Source organism: Chinchilla lanigera, unplaced genomic scaffold, assembly GCF_000276665.1.
Source record: "Chinchilla lanigera isolate Chin_1 unplaced genomic scaffold, ChiLan1.0 scaffold00031, whole genome shotgun sequence".
Taxonomy (NCBI): domain Eukaryota; kingdom Metazoa; phylum Chordata; class Mammalia; order Rodentia; family Chinchillidae; genus Chinchilla; species Chinchilla lanigera.
The window spans coordinates 201,527-223,518 of NW_004955432.1; the positions used below are offsets into that span (position 1 = coordinate 201,527).

The following is a 21,992-nucleotide window of genomic DNA, read 5'->3' on the forward strand; positions in this document are numbered from 1 at the left end:
CGTTTATACTTTTCTACCAAGTAACAGTCTTTGGACTCTCCACTATTCTTTGCCTGTTCTAAAACCTCACAAATATGCCTCATTTTCTGGCCCTTATACTCCTACTACTTCCTCCATTCTCCAACCCAGCTGTGAGACCAACACCAGCCTCCACCTACATCTTTGCTTTAGCTGACTGGGCAATAATCGCCTCAACCTTTACCCCTCCCCTCCAATTCCACTCTTTGATTTATCATTCCCTACTGTCACCTTAGGCCCTATATTCAGACCTGGGACAGGGGTACTAGGTATTGCAAATATGATCTCTGCTGTCCAGTCAACGGCTTGGTTCTAACCCCCCGCCCCTCTATGGTTCACCAACAACATGTTGATATTTATCACTTTTATGTCAGTACCTGGGTTTGTGAAACCATAAGCATATACCCCAATGGAGAAGTCTGGAAACAGTCACATCTCCACATCTTGGCCTGGTGGAAAGATAGAGGAAAGATAGAACTGACCATCTGGAATGCAACCCATCCTCAGTATCTCATGGGAAAAACCCAGGGTCTTCTCTTCTACAACGTAGGTGAAATGCCACAAGGCAATTTTCTTTTTTTTTGGTTTTTCTCCGGTACCGGGAACCGAACTCATGACCTTGCGCTTGCCAGGCAGGCGCTTTTGCCACTGAGCTAAATCCCCAGCCCCTAGGCAATTTTCTTACTCTAAGGGCTCAACCAATAGCCCCACCTCCCATCCTCGATGCCTCAACAACCTGATATCAGCTCATACAAAAACCATCCTCCCCCTATTCCCCAACTCCTCTCACTTGCATGTGACACTCTTTTAACACTCTTCAAACCTCACTGAATGCTGGCTCTGTGTCCCATACCAACAGGATCTATATATGGATGCTCCTACACACTGGAATGCCTCCTACCTATCTTACCCACCTAACCCAGCCATAGTAGGCCCTCTATCTATTTATAATCATCATCACTGGCCAGTTAACCTTACCTGTCTGCTCTCACAGTCTCAAAACTCCTCTTACCACATGGAAAATCTCCCCTACAGCACTTATATTATCATTCCCGACCAGGACAAGGCCATCTGTCTACCCTAGGGGTGGTTCATAGGCTGTCAAAAAGGGGTTTATACATGTCTCCCTCCCCACTGGATGCGGTCTTGTATCCTAATCCTTCTTGTCTTGGCCCTAACATTAAACTCTCAGGAAGCCATAGAGTTATCCCTTTTATCACAACCCCAAGACATACATCTCACTCAAAAAACAAGGGCCGTCCATGTCTCCATCCTTACTGACATAGGTGTTCTCTCTGCCTTTGGAGCTGGCCTTGGGGGCAGGGGGAATAGGTACAGCCACCCATCTCTGCCACCAACTTTCTCTCAAGCTCCACCAACAAATAGTGGACAAAACAACACCTGTTCATTTCCTCCAAAATCAGACAGTCTTGCTGTGGTCACTCTCCAAAAGCGCCGAGCTCTACATGTTCTCACAGACAAAGAGGAGGCACCTACACTATGCTGGGAAAGGAATGTTGCTACTTTGTAAATGAATCTGGAATTGTCATGGAAAAGGCAAAAAGTCTCTGCATATACCTCGACAAAAAACACCAACAGCTGGGTTACGAGTACACTTCTTCATTGTGGTCATGGTGGGAAAACATCTTCAGATCATCAGCCCCTCTCATTCTCCCACTCCTGGGCCCGCTAACCATGATAATAATCTTTCTACTCATAGCACCTTGTGTTTTTAAACTTCTGTCAAGATTTCTCCTATCTAGCATTCGAGCTTTTACTGCCAACGTGCTTCTTGTCCTGGCAGAGACCCCTGGCACCAGCTTCCAGATGGGCATAACCCATTGTCCCATCAGCCCCTATTCACAATGCCCCCTGTCAGCAGAAAACAGTTTGAGAGGATCTTCGTCCCTTTTACCAATAAAAAGAGGGGAATGATGGGTTTCTGCCCCTGCCAAGTCATCATGGAGGCCCAATATAACCTTTGTCTCTCCGTCCCCTCCTCACAGGGTCCCTGCATCTCTTTAGCAGCCCTCCTGTGCCCTACAATAAAGGCTTTCTTTACCTTTGTTCTGTCTCTCACTTGCGTCAAACCTTACAACATTTACTCGTTTCTTCCTTCATAATACTTAATTTTCTCATTTGCCTTTTTAAGAATGAAACAATATCTAGGGGCAACATGAACTAGAACATCTCCCATTCCTTTAAATAATAATTTTCCCATACATTGTTGAGTCACATTGATACACCTACTTTTTAGGTAGTCAGTAATTTTTTAATAATGCACATCTGCATGACTGCCTATTTGTTCTGAACAATAGCACTAAGGTGCTTCTAGTGCTTTGTGAGCTTTTAAACACTGAGGGTTTTAATATTTTTAATTTTTTAACTGGGGGGGAAAGTTGGCTTTTGTTATTTGCATAACATTACTCGAGAAAGAGCACCAAACAGCCCCAGGTTTGACTTTCCCTTTGCCTCTGTCTGTGACACACAAAAGAGAGGGCACACTAAAGGGCAGGCATAGTGCTCTAAATGGTCAAGGCCAGGCTCAGCTCTCCTAACCATCTTGACTAAATGTCTGATTGCAAACACACTATGTTGCAGAAACGCCCCAGGGGAACAGCTGGATCAGGAAGCATGGTTTCTGTAACTGTGGAGTTTTCAGAAATACGGAACTCTTGTCACTGAGAAAGGGGATGTTATGAAAACCCCCAAGGCCCTAAGTCATCAGAGCCAGGCACCCCGAGCACAGCAGGGTGACAGGGCCTCTGCGCACCTGGGGGCACCCCAACCCCAGCTCTGTTAGGGCTCTGAGGGGGCCCAAGCATGGCTCCTTCTTCACGCGAGTAAGTTGCTCAGCTCTCAGAGTTCTTTCCTGGAATCAGGGGCCTCTACATAGATGCTGCCTCTAAAGCCTCCTCTCAGGTATTGGCAACAGTGGCCCCCACAGTCCCCCCAGGGCAGCTAACCAGGCAGAGCGGTTTCAGGGGTCCAGTTGCCATGGAGACCCATGGCCTCCCAGGATGCCTCCTAGCCACAGAAGCAAGCAGTGCACCCTACCAGGGATGTGAATGTGGACAGGGGAGGGGTTTCTGGGTGGAGGCTCCTAGGAGTGGTCCCCTTGGCCTCCTTGCGTGAGTCAAGGGTCTCCTGCACACTGGGCAAGTGCTTCCCCCTGAGCTGTGCTCCCAGGCCCCTGTGTTGTAAAGTGAAGATGATTTTTTTTTTAGTATTAAATTTTATTTTTACTGCTTCTTCTAGTACTTCACAGTTTTTTAAACTGGTGATTGTTACTAAGCTAAAAAATAATTCCTTGAGGGATTGCAGAACACGGGAATAATAATGATTTTTAAAATCACAGCAGCCTGCCGGGTGTGGTAGCTCATGCCTGTAATCCTAGCACTCAGAAGGCTGAGGCAGGAGGATCCTTGTGAGTTCGAGACCAGTCTGAGCCACAGAGTGAGCTCAAGGCCAGCTTGAACTGCAGAGTGAGACCCTGTCTCAAAAAGATAAAATCAATCAATCAAATCAAATCAAATCACAGCAGCAACAGTGAGCCTCTAAAAGGATCAGTATAAAAACATTCAACAAATAACCTTCTTCAATATCCTTGGACTTAAGAGATTACTGATAGCAAAAGTAAATGTGAGATTTTAAAGAATCAGTAACTCTTTACTAAGCTTCTCAAATAAAAATTAAAAGGATGCTTGTTTTATGCCTTGCAACAAGATTTCAGATTAGAGTTTGGGAATCTACCAAGGCAATGAGCTTATGTGCTTGGATGTTTGAGGGCACTTTTCTAAGACACGGGGAATACAGTTCCCAACTACACTAAAAGGGCATTGCCCAAATGTTAATTTTACACCTTAATTTACAACATTTACCAATCTGGTTCCCTACTTCCTATTTGTTATTATTTGAGACAGGATCTCGCTTTGTAGTCTTGGCTGGCTCTTAATTCACTATGTAGACCAGGCTGGCTGGAACTCGAGGTGATTCTCCTGCCTCAGCCTTGCCAGTGCTGGGATTACAGATGTGCATCACCAAGCCCAGCTGGCTCTGTACATTCTGTTTAAAATGTCAAAAGACAGGAAAGGGCATACTGGGGGTATTCTCCTGAATGTCTTTCCTGCCTATGAGCCAGGCATCTCACCCTTTCTCTTCCTCATTCTCTCTTGTCCTCTTCTACTACAGCATATTAAACATAAACGCTGAGCATCCTGCATGCCGGACACAGTGCTCAGAGCGGACACTACAAGGATAAACAAGACTTGGTTCACATCTAGACTTGTACTCAGATGAAAGAAAAGATCACAAAAATATATGACTGATGATGATATTGGATTAATTATACTGAGTAATCAGTAGTAATATGCATATGCCCAGGATGCTGGGGAAAGGTCAGAGACTCTCAAGTATTTCCAATGGCCCACACACCTTATCTGAAAGACAGAAATCAAGACAGAAAACACTCCAAGATCCTGATGAGTGGGAATTTGCTTGGTCTCTTGCCTGGCTGGCCAGCTGGAACAGAAATATCAACAACAATGTTAAGAGCCAGGATATGTCTTCTTGAAAACAGTTTTAAATTCAGACACAGAGAGTATAATGTAATGGTGACTGCCAAGGGATGGGGGTGGTGGTAGTGGTGGAATGAAGAGTTGGTGTTTAGGGGATGCAGACCTCAGCTTGAGGAGATGAAAACGTTCTGGAGATGGACAGCAGTGAGGACTGCATGGCAATGTGGATGTACTTACTGCCACTGAACTGTGCACTGAAATATGGCTAAAATGGTATATTTTATGATGTATATACATTAAAAAATTTTAAGTATCTTTTTTTTTTTTTCTTTTTTGGTCTGTACTTGGCAAAAAGGGATGTCACCAATGCTGATGTCTGCTGGGATGCTGCACAGAATGAGTCTAAAGGACTACAAATTTCTTAAACTGTAATATACAGTAGTGTCCCTGTCACTGTTCTGGCTGATAATATCCCTCTTGCAGTAAATACCCTTCCTTGCTCCTTTCTGAAACATTCAGAGGTGTTCAAAAGGAAATCCTTGGTCCTGGGGGGCACAATGTCCTAGATAACCACACGTAGCCAAACCCCACACTCCTGGACTGAACTTCCTGGAAGCAGCACCTCTCACTGCTGGCTGGAGAGCCAGGCTCGGGATGGCCTACCAAGTCCTAGACAGTGTGGGACCCCGGGGGGGGGGGGGGGCGAGGCATATCCCTGTCCAGCCTGGAGTCACATTTCTCAGGTGAGCAGCCTGAAAGGTGAGCTGGTCCTGGAGGCTTCTGCTTGTCTGAGAACCTGATATCGGTTATCACAGGGACTCCTTGACCATGAAGTCCCCTCACCCCAGCTTACTGGCAGCCGAGATTACTCAGCATCACCAAGTGTAGACTGAGGCCACAGATGGCTGGTCCAGTGAGGCATCAGACACTCGTACCTGCTGCAGGCTAGACTTCTGGGTGTCTATCAGCACAGCGCAGAGATGACAAACCCAGTGATGCTTATCTGCAGAACTGTCCTGCTGGGCACTGTAGCAGCTCTCTGCTTTCGTTACAGTTTCCCTGTCTCTGTATAATGACCTGTGCTGCCCTGGAAGAGGTCACAGCACTCGCTTGCTGTCCTCCATGGGATCCAGGTGGAAATCATGGCAAGCTGTCCCCAAGCCCTGCTGTGAGGCCCGGATGATTCTCTTCTATGTCTCTCGCTTAAGGCCTGTCTCTTCTCCTTTTCCTTGCAGCTTCGGGGGATTGCACTGCTGTCTTGGCTCATCCACTATCACTACTCCCTTGGAAATAAGGACAACCTTCCCAGCTCTCCCTAATAACATGCCCTCAGTCTTTGGACCTTTAAGGATTTCATCATTAACCTCACAGAGACCATAACATTGGTTTAAAAATCTAAATTAACAAACAAGAATAATGTATCTGGGATCATTTTCAGCTACTCTAACAAAATATCTGAGATTAGGTAACATAAAGAAAAAGCTTCATCTTGTCTCGTGGTTCTGGAGACTGGGAAAGCATCAGCAGCTGCTTGGCTTCCAGTGAGAGCCATGTGCTGCTCCTTGCATGGAGGAAATGTGGAAGTGGAAGCAGATGTGTGGAGGAAAAAGGGGGCCAAACCTCTGAGACTGCTAACCCCTTCCCGTGAGAAAATCCTAGGTCTACGCCTGAGAACACTGACCTCAGGGCTAGCACCTCCTAACAGCCCCACCACCTTCCAACACAGCAGCATGAGAGTCAAGTTTCAACTTGAGTTGTGCGTGGGACAAACCAAAGCAGGACCAACTCAGTTTTAAGAAGTAGGCCCTGTGGTTTGTCACTGCTACTCATGATGGGACAAAGCACCAATGAAGGAAGGTGTGCCCAGGATGCTACTGGTGGACCCAACCTTTGGTATTTTTAAAATCCTCAGAGGACAACCCCACCCAAACAACTAGGTCAGAATAAAATCCACGCTTGGTGGTGAGTTTCCAGAGTGTGTTCTTTATAATCTGCTGTGTAGCCTCAGTTTCGCTGCTTGCCCGCTACCCGCCCCCCCCCAAATAGAACCAGGTCCTCAAATACACCTGGACGACTCCAGCTGAGAAACCTCAGCTAAAGTGTACAGCTAACCTCCAGCACTTATTCACTAGGAATAAAATTAATACTGTGCTCCCCAAGAAGAGGGCAAACTATGTAGAACACTGGCTCAGAAATGGTTACCCGTAAAGAAATGATGACAGCAATAAGAACAACATTGTGCTTTCTTCTGGAGACAGAAGTCTCTGAATACCTCACATTTAGTTGTTGGAGAATCAAAGGAGCAATTCCAGTGTTTCAGTATTACTTACAGAAAAAAGAGGGTAAATCATTACAGCTTTTCAACTGCCAAATGTCTTTTATTGATCATGCTACCAAGCTTGTATTTTGCGGGAGAACAGACATAATAGGAAAAAAAAAAAAGGCCACAAAATGGTGTGAAGGAGGTGGATGGAGAGAAGGGTAATACATCTTGTCATCCAAAGCCAATAAGCCATCGTGTTCTACATTAACCTTACCTGTTATTTTTGAGGCTTTGACTTTGGGACCTTGGTCGCCCAGAAGGGACTGCCTCTCCCAGGCTGCCCTACCCCAGCAGACAGTGAAAGACAAGCACACCACTGATGTGTAAGTCAACCCCTCCCCAGCAGAGAGCCCACACCCATCCTCTTCCAGCCCACAGCTGCTCTGCCCTGACCAACCCAGGGCCACCCCCGTGCCCCAGAGCCTACTGGTGTTACTCAGACTGGCCAAGCTGAACACCACCTACTCTGTTCCACCCATTCCTTTCCACAGAAACCATAATAAAGGCTCTTGCCCATTCTTCCCCAGGGTCGTTCTGCTCCTGACACCCCCAGGGTTACTCCTGTGGCCCTATGAGTCATGGTGTGGCCTCTCTTCTGCTGAGGACCCTGAGAACCAACTGTCTTTCCACCAGCAGTCATCTCCTGACCTGCTGGCCCTACTGTACCTGAATAATACTTAAAAACTCTGACAATTTTCCTCCACTACACCCAGCCTCTCAGCAAGAAAGCTCAAGTTTGTTTACTTGAAAATCAACTTCCCAGTCAGCAAGATGGAAGCATGTGCTGTGTGAAGTACCGAGAATGTGTAAATACTGAAAAAGAAGGAAGCAAAGTGGGTGAGGAGAGAAAAGAAGTCTATGACAGAGATAAAAGAAGACAACCCTTCCTTTTCACTTTTTTGGGATGTGGCCAAATGCTACACTCTGAGGAAAATGAGAGACCCTGTGAGACAACACAATGTACCCCTTATTGTAAGCCAAAATATTTTGCTTAAGGCTATCAACAAAGGCAAAAGTTAAACTGCCAGACCCAAGTCTGTCTCATGTATTTTTTTCTAGTAGGTTCCACCTTTACCTAAAGTTGAGAGAAACTAATGAATACTCAGAGTTCCTGCCTGTGGTCAGCTAATCCTCCAGTATTGTGCATATTTTAATCAAAGCACCATTAATCATCACAAATAGCTAGCAGAGTTGAGATTTACTAAGTACAGTTCTGTAGCTGGTGCAAGAACCATTTCTAAAGCTCACTGAGCACTTCCTAACATCTTGACAAGAAGTGTCTCCAAGGAAGAGGGAGACTAGACTCCTGGAGGCCTGAAATTTTCTAAATGAAAATGTGCCACGCACTTAAGCAGTTGGCCTGACAACCTTTGTCTCCAAGCTACAAAGTACAGGAGGAGCTGATAATATCTTGCAGATAGGAAGGTCAATTTGAAAAGCAATTCACACAATGCCCAAAGTACTCCAGGGTGTGTGGAACACCACCCACTGTGCTGAAGATGGGTCTAGTCCTCAGTCATGAGTGGCTTTCCCTTGGAGAAGGAGGGGGCCTCGTAGGTGTGAAATCATTTATCTGCCAGAAAGCAGAGCTGAAAGGGCCCATTCCCTTAGGGTAGTGGGGCAGAATTAAAATCATTTTTCAATTTTATCCTCTAGCATAAACCCCTTTCTTCTACACTCTGGATAGCGTGAGGAAATTAGTTTTATGTCATTCTAAACATCTAACACTCACCTAAAAATTAGTATCCAACCTACCCATGTTTCCCAGTTTAAAGTCTATCCATCTCACTGGTAAAAGCCAGGCAAAGCACCACCTGTGGGAAACAATCCAAATCTCACTATTAAAAATAAATATTACAGTCACTAACAACACTGCAAAAATATTTATTTTTAGAAAAGTTCAGATTGTTTTGGAAGAAAGGTTAGATAAATTTTCTGGTGGGTGTATGTATGTGTGTGTGTGTCTATATATATATACATATACACACATGCTATACATGCACATGAGTGTGTGTACATGAACATACACACACGCATACATTTTTAAGCACTATGTATTTCCAACCATGGCATTTATGAAATGTCTCCCTGCTTATGCATATAGTATCCAAAAATGTAAATCTGGTGAGCTTGCTGATTCATCTTCATGTCAAAAAATATTCATGAGCTAAAAATCCTGACAGAGGTTTCATTGAGTTAATGGGTTTATGGGTGATTTCTTCCCCTGCTTTTCTAAAATTTGGGTAATGGTACCTTAAAAAATCTTTAAATTAAGCTAAAATACTGATATACTTAACCATATATATGCCTCTTTTGAAAGTGTATCATGTCATGGATAAAACCTCTGCCATTCTGGAAGACTATGTATTTACAACTTCTACCTTCATTATCTCCATATGAGTTTGTTTTTAAATACAAAAGACTGCTAGTTTATGCCAAATGAAATCTTGAGTCCTCAATCTTTAAAACTACAGCACAATACAATAAAATCCAAACACACAAGATTATAACTCACTTAATCTAAACATTTAAAAAGTGAATCTTACATTTTGCTCAAGTTTTTATCACTTCATCCAACTCACTCATCCAACTGCTGAACAATGTAACGCTTAATTAAAGCATCTGTAGAAAAAAAACCTCAGATAAGGACAAATAATGCATTTGCAGAAAGCTCCACAGAACAAAAACACAATCCTTGAAGTAATTTTGGTAGATTGTGTTGTTCTTATGAACTATATCAGAATCCGCTTACCTACTTTCAGAAAACATTTGTTAACAAAGCATTTTAAAGAAACTAAGTCCAGAACAATTAGTAGTTATACGTAACTAGTAAGCAATGGAAATTGTCTAAATAAAGTGATTTTTTGCAATGCTGAGCATTGAGAAAGACTCAAACATATGTCCATTAAGGAAGTGTTGTAATTTTATCTGCTGTACATCTCCAGCTTCCGTCTTTTTTTCTTCCCATGAAAGGGGCATCCTACTTAACAGATCATTTGGTTTAGATATCCTCACTGAACTATCACAGCCACACAGGATTATACATTATTTTGAACACAAATGCAAAATACTAAATAGTATTTCTAAATGCTCTTTTATCTTAAAAATCTCTAACTTGTTCTATATAACATATGCTGTGCTTTAGATCATTAAGACAATTCTCATAAAATGTCTACCACGCTTTATTGTAGAGACAATAAATATTCTTTGTCTAATATGTTATCTGTAACTATTAAGATTTAATTACAAAAATACATACTAACCATGAGTCATACTATTGAACAACTACTTATGATCATGACATCATTTCCCATATTTCTTGTATTTCCACAGACTGTTTCAGTGAAGGCAGGGAAATGAGGATCATTTGGAGGCCCAGTGGGAGCAGACTCTGAAGCCCCCTAAGGGCAAGGGCATTCATTTCAGGTTTCACTTCTTCCCTGTCACTGGTATTTAGGCAATTCAGCCTCTCAGCCACAGTTTCTTCATCCTTAAAATGGCAGTTTTCTTCCCTACCTCCTAGGGTTTGGTGAGCCTTCCATGAGCAACTGAATATAAGCCAACCAGTACCACAAATATTTGATAAATCAACACTGATTTCTCTTTCAAAACAGAGACTAAATACCAGAAAACCAAGTGGAAATTTATACAGCACAAGGCAGCTGTGGCAACCAACGGATGTGCATGCTGCTTGCAGTTCCATGTGTTCTGGCTCAGTACTGTCAAACACACAGGGCTCCTAGCCTGACCTTATCCTCTACTCTCTGTGCAACAATGGCAAATCCCATGATCTCATCAAGCCTCCCTTTTCTCATCTACTCAACAGGCATAATAGCACTGACCTCTTATGTCTGTTGTGATGACTGAGGAATAATCCATGGAAAGCATTACTAAAAAGAACCACCATGTAACATGCCTTAAGTATGTGGGAAATGTTATCTATTATGATTAGTAATTTTCCATCTTAGGAAGCAAAGAATTAATCTTTCACATTTAATCTGGGATTAAACTGAGCTAAATCAATATAAAATTCTCCAAATGCAGATTAGTATGAAACTTCACTGATTCCCTGAAAAGCCCAATGGGTTCCTTTGCTGTTTTTTGTTTTTTTCTTTAAATGAGCTGCTGACTCTTTCCTATTAAAAATCAGGCTTGTAACTGCTGCTGTTGTCACTACATTCAAGGTCTAAAATGATCTGCTGATTTCTATTTCTTCAAAAATGCATTTTAATTTTGTGTAGCTACCAGCACCATTTTAAAGATGCACAAAGACACTCTCACCCGAGACATGAGCAACAGCAGAAAATAGTAAAATGTAATTGTAACACACAGGAAAAGCATAAAAATGTATGGCTTATAGAAATCATGATAGATATATACTAGAAAAATGACTATCACATTATTCATGGCAATGGCTATACAAATCACAATTATGTCTACTGATATTTAACATGAAAAAGTACTTCATCTCAGGGGGATGGATACGAGCAAAATATATTATATGTGTTGAACCCTCCTCAAAAAAAGTAGTTCATGAAAATATTCCCAAGAGGTTTCACTTCTCTTAATTCTGTCTTAGTTTGAAGATAAATCTCACATTTCCTCTTCTGCATTTCTTCAATGGTTAACCACAGAAGACTACTTTTGAAAGTCAAATGCTTCTTCTAGCAGGACACAGTCCGACCTAAGTAGTCTGTGCTGTGTTTCTCACAATTCTGTCAGTGTTGGAGGAAGAACCACTGACACGTGACATGGGCAAGCCCTACACAGGAATGCACAGTACAAGGACTTACCAGAAATGGTTCATCAAGGAACAAAAGCCATAACCAATATTCACTGGTAATTAAAAGGATGTTCTACTTGAATGTTGTGATTTTGTCTTTTCTAAAGATAGTTCTGACAATTTTTGCACATAACAAATATTACAACCACTTGAAAAATCTGAAGTATTTTAATTAAATGTGATAAAGTATAAAAATAAACCTGGTAGTTCATTTGAATTATTTTCATTCCTGTGTAAGGTTTGAGTTGGTTAGAAAACCTTAAAACATTTTTGCGATATATCTGTCACAGTCCAAATTTTATTAATTCAACAATTATTTATGTGTCAAGTATGCATCAATCCTACGAATTAAAGGATAATTAAGACACAGGTTGCCCTAAAGGCTCACAATATGGAAAAGAAACAGATAAATAAGCAAGTACACTATGGCATAATGTGTATCTCAACTAGAATTGATCATGCTGATGTTCTTGTTATCAACTGTAATTACTTGTTTTAGTAAAGTGATTTACTCAGGAAAATGTTACACATAGCTTTCACAAGCACAAATAATCTATGCATTTAAAACCATATGTGTGTGTGTGTGTATATATATATATATAATTTTTAAGAATCTATGTATTTTAAATTGTTGGAACTTTAACATGCTAGAATTATCATTTTCAGAAGATTTAATTTAAGCTAATACAGTTTCCATAAAAGATCTACATACACAGAGATGATTCAGTGAGGCTGTCTAGCCCATTTCTTAGTATCCAAACAAATACCATTTCTTTTTTTGGTTCTTGGTTTTTCTCCGGTACCGGGAACCGAACTCACGACCTTGCGCTTGCCAGGCAGGCGCTTTTGCCGCTGAGCTAAATCCCCAGCCCTACAAATACAATTTCTAACACACATGAAGATTCAGCAGAGCTAAGGACTCAAAAACATATTTCAAAACTGAGTTAAAATTAATTTTAAAACTAAAGTCGATAAATAGTTCATAAAGCGATAAATATTCACTGTTATTTTACAATTTTAATTTTTAACCACAGGTAACATTTAATGTTTAATTAATCTAATGAGAGTTTTTTCATTTTGTTTTAATCTCTCATAGTCTTCTTTTCAATATATGGACAATTCCTGTAGAATTGGCCAGCAAGAAAATAGCTGGGCAGAGTCATTCACATAAACACTGTTTCACTTATTTTTGTATTTTAAAAGTCTGTCTATATTTTTGTCTTTAACAATACATTTCAAAGACAAGTGAACTGTGTTACTGACCATTTCAGTGGAATTTTAAGGCAATGGAGCGATATAGTCTTTGTATCTACAATAGAAACACAGTGCTGAGCTATATGCCCCATCCTTTTTATTTTTTATTTTGAAACAGGGTATCACTAAGTTGTTGTCCATACTGCTGTCCTTGAACTCCTCCGCCTAAGCCTTCCAAGTAGCTGGCGTTACAGGCAGGTACCACTGTGCCTAGCTTCAACAATGTTTTAGTAATGTTTCTTAATAATTAACACCAAAACTATTTATTCCCTATCAGTTCTACAATCTCTGTCTCTCTCTCTCTCTCTCTCTCACACACACACACACACACACGTCATTATTTCTTTTATAATTAGGGAGGAAAGTCTTTTCTGAAAAGTTAGATTGTTAAATTATTCTTCAGTGCTATTATTTGGCTCAAGTATTAGACTATACTTCTCTGGGAAATTAACATCTTTAATTTCCTCTAAAAAATTCAACAACTATAGCTTTAGTAAATTTATTTAAACAATGGCATTGAGTTTGCTGCTTTAGCTTTAATTAGAATCTTTTTGAGCTTAAATTAAGAATGAGAAGACACTGAAGTCTTCAGGCCATCTGTGGGAGTTACAAAGCATTCTGAACCAGTTCCCGTGGGACTGTGGATTGAAGCCTGGCAGCCACTGCTTTCACGAATGCAAGCACAGGCGATCCCCAGGGTGCCTGGGACTCCACACTCTGATGTTTACAGCTTCAGAGGTTTGATTTTATGAGGATGCGCCTCTTTGGCCTCTGAAACCAATCTGATCCTCACCGCAATTTTCTTCTAACTTTACAGCTGTGCATTTTATACCATCTACTGCTTCCAGAAATCCTCATCCACAAAAGGGGAGCATGAGAAAAGCATCCTTTATGGCATCCTCCACTGCTCCCTCTGAAAGCACACAAGTTCTCTACTCACGCCTGTGTCCCACACACTTACAATACATACTACATACTCCACTTCCACATATGCAAACACATACTCTACATATGTTCACACTCACATACACATATATCACATGCTCCACACACACCCACATACACACAGACCATACACAGCACACAAAACCCATATACATTACCTACACCACACAATACTATACACATTCTAGATACATAACATAACATCTGCGCACTATACACAGAAATCACACACGAAATAAAAATACGCACACATCACATTCACACCACACACAAGCACCCATCATACACACATACACCACAGCACAACCAGAAGCATCTGTTTTCATCCCCAGCCTCAAGAATAGCAACCTAGTATGTGCTCCACAACAGCAAGGCCTTCCAAAACCCACTAGAAGCTATTCTTCAATATCTAGATTGTTCAAATAAATTTTCATTTAAAACAACTATTACTGCTCAAATGATAAAGCTAACACCACTCTTCCATTAAAAAAATGTAAAATGAAGTTAATTAAAATTCTTTCCTAACTTTGACTTTTGGATAAATTCATTGTTATTGTGTCTACTCAACAGAATAAAGAATTTTAGTAAGAATAAAACATTCTCAGAATATCATTTGCCTTAAAACAAAAAAAAAGTAGCGAATGAAACAATCTGTGAAATAATCTGAACACTGCATGATAATAAGAGTCATGAGGGACCAGGTATTGATTTGATGCTTTATTCATTAATGCATTGTTGATTGGTTTAGTTATTGTCTCCAAAACATTTTTATAATTCCCACTTGATTTGAAGATTTTTAAAAAAATTAATTTGCCTGTCAGAATCTTAAGACTCTTGGCTTTAAAAATCAATATGGACAGATAAAGACCTCTACTTTTTCAGCACCTCCCTAAAGAGACTCTATCATGAGCTACCTTTGGGCCATATGCTCTTTTACACTCTTAAAAATACTCTGCCTTGCAGATGTGTGCTACAACTCACACTGTCCACACCTACTCTTCTGAGAATGCATTTGTGGGCCTCTGTGCTTCATGGTTGCAAGGAGAAATCAGAAACCAGGAAGCAGTGAGGAAGGAAACCGTTGCCCCTGACCTCACAGAGCACAGGAGTTGGTTTGCGTTAACCAGCTAAGTTTGGGCCAATGAAGAGCACACACTTACCTGCACAAACCCACCTCACATGGGAGCAGATACAAACAAACACTCATCTTACTTCTTATTACCAAGGTAAAACATCTATTGAGGGGACTTAGACAAGTGAAAAGCAAAAGGAAAACAAAACCTAGATGGGGATGCGGGGGTGGTGAAACATACCTACAGGAATACTCAGTGGTACAGTGCTTGGATAGCATATGCACAAGGCTTTGATGGGTTTGACTCAGCACAGACAAAATAAAAATAAATTACCTAGATGCAACCCTTTCCTAAAGATAACCACCATGGGCCATTTGGGTTAAAGCTGTTGAATTATTTTCTCCTTTGCATATATGCACATATCAGACTGCCTTAAAGATATGTTTCGTGGAAGGACATTTACTATAAAAATCTTATTGAAAATAATATATATATTTTTGAATAATGTTGTGAAGAGTTGATGAAATTTACAGATCTAGAAATACTCTAAAATATCTTCAGTAAAATATCATCTGTTATGTTCCTGTTATATAAAGGGAAATAAACCTCTGAATGACTATATTTTTAAATTAACTAGGGCAGATAGCTGAACTTTTATTGGAGGAAAAAATAAAACAAAACATATTTATGGAAAGTATTACTTTCAAAAAATATTATGTACTTGACATCATGGGAGATATGCACACATGGGAGCTTCAGGTGTGGAGCAAAGGATATTTGTAGGCTACTCTGAGTCTGTAATTTATATAGAAGATGCTGATTCCACCCACATAGAACAAGTTTCAAATTTCTACCTTTTTAAAATCACACTCAAAACTTAGTACAGCGTATAGCTTGTCTGTAATTCAATATCTAAAAACATTCATTTCCTATGAAATACTACCATTGAACACTAAAATGAATTTTGCAGACACTAGTGTGACACAGTACCCTCATGACTGTCTTTATGCTGGTTTTCTGCTCTATGATGCTCAGGGACAATAATCCAGGGACATATAATACACAAAGCGGAGGAGACTGGAAATTCTCCAGCCAGGAGTGACACCAGAGGGGCATCACGACCACAGGCTGTGCACGGTAGGATGTATACAGGCTGTACACACAGAGAACCGAGAAAAATGAATGGGCTCTCATCATCTGTGCACCCACTGACATAATGTGGTTTCATGAAGCTAAGAACTGATGGTGAGAATTTATTCTTTAATCTGAATAACATGCTTTCTAAAAAGAGCTCTTCCTGTTCATAAATACAGATACACAATTGATTCTAGCAAATAAATCAAGGAAGAACAGCACAAAATTTTAAAATAAGGGTACCTGTTTCTGTTAAAAACAGTCATTTACCTGTCCTGATAGCATCTACTAACAAGAACAATGAATATGCTTCAAGTTGCTTTTACTGATGTCCTTCTAGTAACTCCAGATAAACTCAAAGGTAATGTCCTACTAGTAACTTCAAATAAACTCAAAGGTAAGTAATGTCCATGGGACATCTACATGGGGATTGGCACTGTGCTAGGGGCCGTGGAACAGCCAGTGAGGTGTCTGATGAAGTGTCCAACACACTAACACAGTACCTCTGCCCTTGAGATCCAGCTAAAAAATCTCTAAGTCAAATCAGTTGGGATGCCACTGCAGTATTCTAAAAAACTAAAAAGTAATCCCAGCACTCTGACAGGCTGAGGCAGAAGAATCACAGGATCACAAATTCTAGCCTACCCTGAGAAACTCAGCAAAACCCTGTCTAAAAGTTTTTTTTTAATTTTGAAAAAAATTAAATAAAGGGTTAGGAATATAGCTCAGTATGAAGGCCCTAGGTTTAATCCCAGTACCACCAAAAAAAAAAAAAAAAAAAAAAAAAAAGCCAAAATAAACCAACTGCATTGTGGTTAGATATATGACAATATGACATATCATATAAGCACAGTGTAGAGTTACTAAAAAGTATGCCCTATGGTTTATTAAACTATTTTTCCAAAGAACACAGAATTGAGAACACTGTAAATTAAAAAAAAACTTTCCTAGGAAATTAAGATAACTCCTACAGAATCATAGTGGAGCCAATACTAGCCAAGAAAACTGCTCTAAAATGCTGAAGAGCATTTTATACAAATACATTTAAATAGACCTTAAAGAGGATCAGAAAACTGGACCTTTAGAGACTCATTTCCTGTCAAGAAAGGCTTTCTGATCTTCACAAGGTTCCTCCCTGGATCCATCAGATAGCACATTCCTTAACACCTCCCAGGTGCCACCAGCACACCTAGCACAGGTGTGTCCCACCTGGCTGGACCTGTGGGCTGCACTCTCTTCTAGCCTGATGCTGCCGGCAAACACAGAGGTTGCTTCTACACCTCAGCACTATCTCTAACCAACAGGGATGAAAGAAGCAATGTACAGCTGGAATGTAGGAATATCTGTATTTCATTTCGAAACCCAGCAAGATTAAGATGGATGGATGAATGGACAGGCAACAAAGGAAATAAAGGCAGAAAAATATTACTAATTGTAGAATTCAGGTGGCAGACAGTTTGCTGTTCAGTCCTATTGACCTTCCAATATATCATAATAAAATTCATAATAAAATTTGGAAGAAAAGAGACGGAAGAAAAGAGATGGAATATAGAACAGGAATGAGGTTAAAGCACCAAGGAGCTCTTCTACAGACACTTGCCTCTATATTCTCAACAGTTCATCCATTTGTTCACTGTTTAGCATCTTTAGATTTTTATGAGGGAGGAGTATGAAAAATATAATCCAAATAAGAATTGTTACTTTATAATACAAATAGAATTAAGTTAATACACATGGTCTCAGAAATAGAAACAAAACAACAGACCCAGAAGTACAACATGCTTACCCTAGCAATGAATGTACTGGCAAACTGTAAAGATCTAGACAGCACTGTCAGTTGGGCAGGTGATCCAGGCTCTGTCAATGACTGACCTCTGCCATATTAGTGCAAAAGCAGTCCCAGATCAAATGAATGGATGTTGCTGTGTCCTCATAAAACTTTATTTATGGATCCCGAGATGATCCAAATCTCATATGATATTCACAGGTCACAAAGTAGTGTCCTAGTTTGGATTTTACTCAGTCATTTAAAAATATAAAAGCTATTCTTAGCATGAGGCTATGACAAAAAGCAGAGGCCAGACCTGGCCTTGAACTCATTGTTGGCAGACCACAGATGACAACCACAGGACGGAGATGCAGACAGGCCTTGGGTACTCACACCATGATGTGCTTATGGCCAGGAGAGAGCCTGAGTGTCATCAACCCCAATCTGTCCAGAGGCAGATCAGACCTACCTCAGCATAGAGTCTGTTTAGGAGTGTATTGCTAATCGTGACAGTATCTCAAAAAATTTAAAACCAACTGCCAGGCCTGACAGTTCCCAGTATAACCTATAATACATTATGAAAAAATACCAGGCTAGGTGCACATGGGAGTGGAGTGCTACGTAAATACCAGGCTGCTACAGCAGGGCTCATCAATGCCCCCAGTGTCTGCATGTGCAAAGCTCAGTCCCAGCCCATGACACTAACTGGGAATGGAACCTTGAAAAGGCGGCCACAGACAGGGAGCTGATTGCCAGGGTACACACCCTCCAGGGAGAGACCAGCACTGTCCCTTTCTCTGTCTGGTTCCCAGATGCCATGAGGTGAGCACTTTCCTCACCACATCTCTCCATCATGATTTTCCACCTTGTCACAGAGCCAGGGCCATTAGGCCAAGCCACAAGGGATGATAACTTTTGAAACCACGAGCCAAAGTCAGTCTTTCCTCCTTCTAAAACTACTGTTCACAGGTTTTGTCACAGTGACTGAACTTTCATACGGGGCCGATTTCTCTGACCTGAAACCCATCTGTTATGGTTTGTGTCTGCATGTCCCCCCAAATTCTCATGCAGTCATGAGGTGGGCTTCTAGGATTTGTGATTGATCCATGATCCAAAGCTGAGATTATGGGTGTGAGTGCTACATCCACCCTGGGACAGGTAGTTTTGCATACAATGCAAGGGAGGGAAAGAAGCTGCTTGCTACCACTCCTCCCTTTTGCGCTTGTTGCTTTACTGTGTTCTACTGCCATGAATGTTTGCTCTCTGCCATGTGCTGCTCTGCCTTGGAGCCAGCCAAGTATGGACTGAAACTTGCACAAATGGTAAGCTAAATAAACCCTTCCTTCCTTCATTTTGGGCATCAGGTACTTTGTCTCAGCAAAGAGAGAAAAGTAACCAAGACACCATCTCTCAACTCCTTCAGCAGGCCAATGTTCTCCAGTGTTCTGTGACCTTTGCTTTACAATCACAGCTGGCAGTGGAGACAATTAGCCTTTCAGACAATGTAAAACATATAGCACTGTTATAGGCAGCTGAGTTAGATAGAAATATTACAGGCAGTCAGACAGGGCCAGGCCCTGGAAGGAGTCAACATGAAAGACAAGATAAGATATGTATTTGCTGTGGGTCAGACATCAAGACAAAGGACTAAACAAATACACTCACATACCTCCCCAGGTGTAAACATCAGGGATCAATTTATTCTAAATAGGTGGCTATCACCTTGAACAGTCCCTGATCCAACCCCTTTCAGGAAAAGCCCCTGTTCTATATTCATGCCCCCTTGCTACATGACTCGCTTCCCTATTTGATCCCGATTTAATCAGTTTTACCTGAACAATTCTTATTGGCTGACCATTGTTTTGTCCATTATTTTCCCCTACCTTGGACCTGCCCTACCTCTGGTTTTGCTCTATAAATTCCCTAGAAAACACAGTCCTGGAGCAACCCACTCAGGCCCCCCTTCTGTCCCTCTCTTAGACAGAAGCTTTCTTTCCCTCAATAAATATATTCTGCTCTTAACCTCTGTTGTTCTTAAAATTCATTCTTCGATTTTAGAGAACACAAACTCGTCTCAGATATCTTTCAGGTTGGGAGTTTTTATTTTCCTGTATCAGCACCTGGGGGGAACCGCGTAGTGACAGTTCCAAACCCTTCCTGGGGAGGGGCTGCCTTTCTCAGAATGAAACTGAAGTGGGTGCTCTTCCACGTTTCTCTATTCACCCTTGGGTCAATAGTCCAGCTGAGGTTTGCATCGGGGTGAGAGCCCCCTCACCCCTAAACTTTCCTTCCATTTATAAAACTTTCATATAGCCTCACAACATAGCCATTCTTTTTTCTAGTTATTCTGTTCTCTTTGATTATAAAGTAATATGTGCTCAATGAAGAAAGCACAAGAAGGCCCAAAGGAAATAACAAGGCCAGTTTTCAAGTACTGCTTCTTCTTTACATGTCCAGGCCAGAGAACAGTGGCAGCAGTAGCCAGCTACTGGCAAGTGGGGACCACCAGGAGAAGACCCTGCTCCTCAGACACCTGCCAAAATCTCCAGGGGGAGGGGACATGAAGTGCATAGCGAGCCCCTGCCTACAAAAGGAAGATGAGACCATCAGACCATTTTCCCCTCAATGACAAGGATGCCTGCTTCTCCCTTTTTCCCTCCCCGCCCCTTTCCCTTCCACATCCTCCCTTCTGGCTTGAGTGTTAGATAGATACTATACTTTAAAATACATCCACGCTTCCACTTAACTGCCCAAAGGACAAACATTTCTTAAATTCATCAGTCTTTATTTTTAAAAGGCCTTATGCTAGTAATGTCTGGCTCCCTGTAGCTCCATACCCTTGGGGAAGGAAACTACTAAAAAACCTCCTTTGAAGGGGAGGCCTGCATGAATATGGTCATTGGTATGGCCCCAGTGACCATAGAGGCTGACCTTCCAAAAGGCCCCCTGAGGATTTCCCTTGATGTTTGCTGCTACCTGCCTCATCCTTTTCATGTGACATGATCATAAGAAACCCCTGCTGACATGAAGGGTTGCCTCACTTAGTTTGTCCCAAATTGTCACCATTCCCTACAGAGCAAGGTTTAAAAATTAAATAATGTTTTGTCTTTTTTAAAGACCCTGCTCCATACTCTTACACAGGGAAAATTATTCTAAAACTTCTAAAGTACTTCAGAATCTTTCACCCACTGAAACTAAAAGGGAGTGCATGTAGTTCTGTACTTTCTCTTCCAACTTCAAAATGGCGAAAAGCAGAACATATTATTCAAGCCTTGGAAAGACTGTTAGTGTGCTAGTGTGCTTAATGTAAAATCTTCATACAAAACAAATGTAATCAACCTGCAAAATGCGGGAACTGGTGATACACTCTGTGCTAGAGAGGCAGTGTCTTGGAGGTCAATATCAGAACTCTATAAGCTCTGCACTGCTTCCTTGAACATCTGACAACATTATGAAAATGACAAGTTTAAGGGTCGGTTTGTTCCTCACATTCTGGAAAACACCATGTTGCGATGGTATAGACCATAGTGAGTGAATAAAAATGACAGAACAAAAGAATAACAGAGATCTTGTCAGGAAAAAGAGGAGGACAAGAGGAGGCTGTGCTTTTTACATTCCAAATGCCAAGGAGAAAGCTTAAATAATAGTGGTAAAAGCACTGCTAGAGGCATTCAGACACACACTCCTTCAGGCTGCATAGATTTCCAAAGCCATGCTCATGATCTAATTTTGCTGGTGAGAAAGCACAGTTCTAAGATACTGGGGAGGCAGCAAGAATCTTCCACACTAAGCATCCCTGTGATGTTCCAAATGTAAAGGGTCAGAGACAACAAAGAGATTCAGCCAGGAGTGGCTGCATACAACAGTAATCCCAGTGACGCAGGAGGCTGAGGGAAGAGGAACACTTGTTCCAGCCTAGCCTAGACAGCTTGGTGAGACCCTTGCCTCAAAATTTTTTGAAAAGGGATAGAGATGGACTTCAGTGGTGGAGCACTTCCCTGGCATTAGTGAGGCCCTGGGTTCAACTCCCAATACTAGAAGAGAAGAAAGAGAGGGAGAAGGGATGGGGGGGAGGGAGGTAGAGGGATTGAGAGTGGAGGATGAAATCCCACGACAGAGCAGATCTAACTTGTGAGGGGCAGGTAACAGAGACTCCCCAGTTTGGTCTTCTCCCCAG

The 21,992-nt window shown here is 41.4% G+C and overlaps 1 protein-coding gene across 3 annotated transcripts in view; it reads right to left on the reverse strand.

The window, feature by feature from the left end:
* The window catches only part of Dapk1 (death-associated protein kinase 1), a 224,403-nt gene that overhangs the window by 171,602 nt on the left and 30,809 nt on the right, over positions 1-21,992 (reverse strand). The window contains exon 3 of one of the 3 annotated variants that reach the window (XM_013516026.1): positions 396-467. The exons of the other annotated variants lie outside the window; for them this stretch is intronic. Coding sequence (XP_013371480.1) covers positions 396-467 — 72 coding nt within the window. The remainder of the gene's footprint in view (positions 1-395; positions 468-21,992) is intronic. 3 annotated transcript variants of the gene reach the window in all.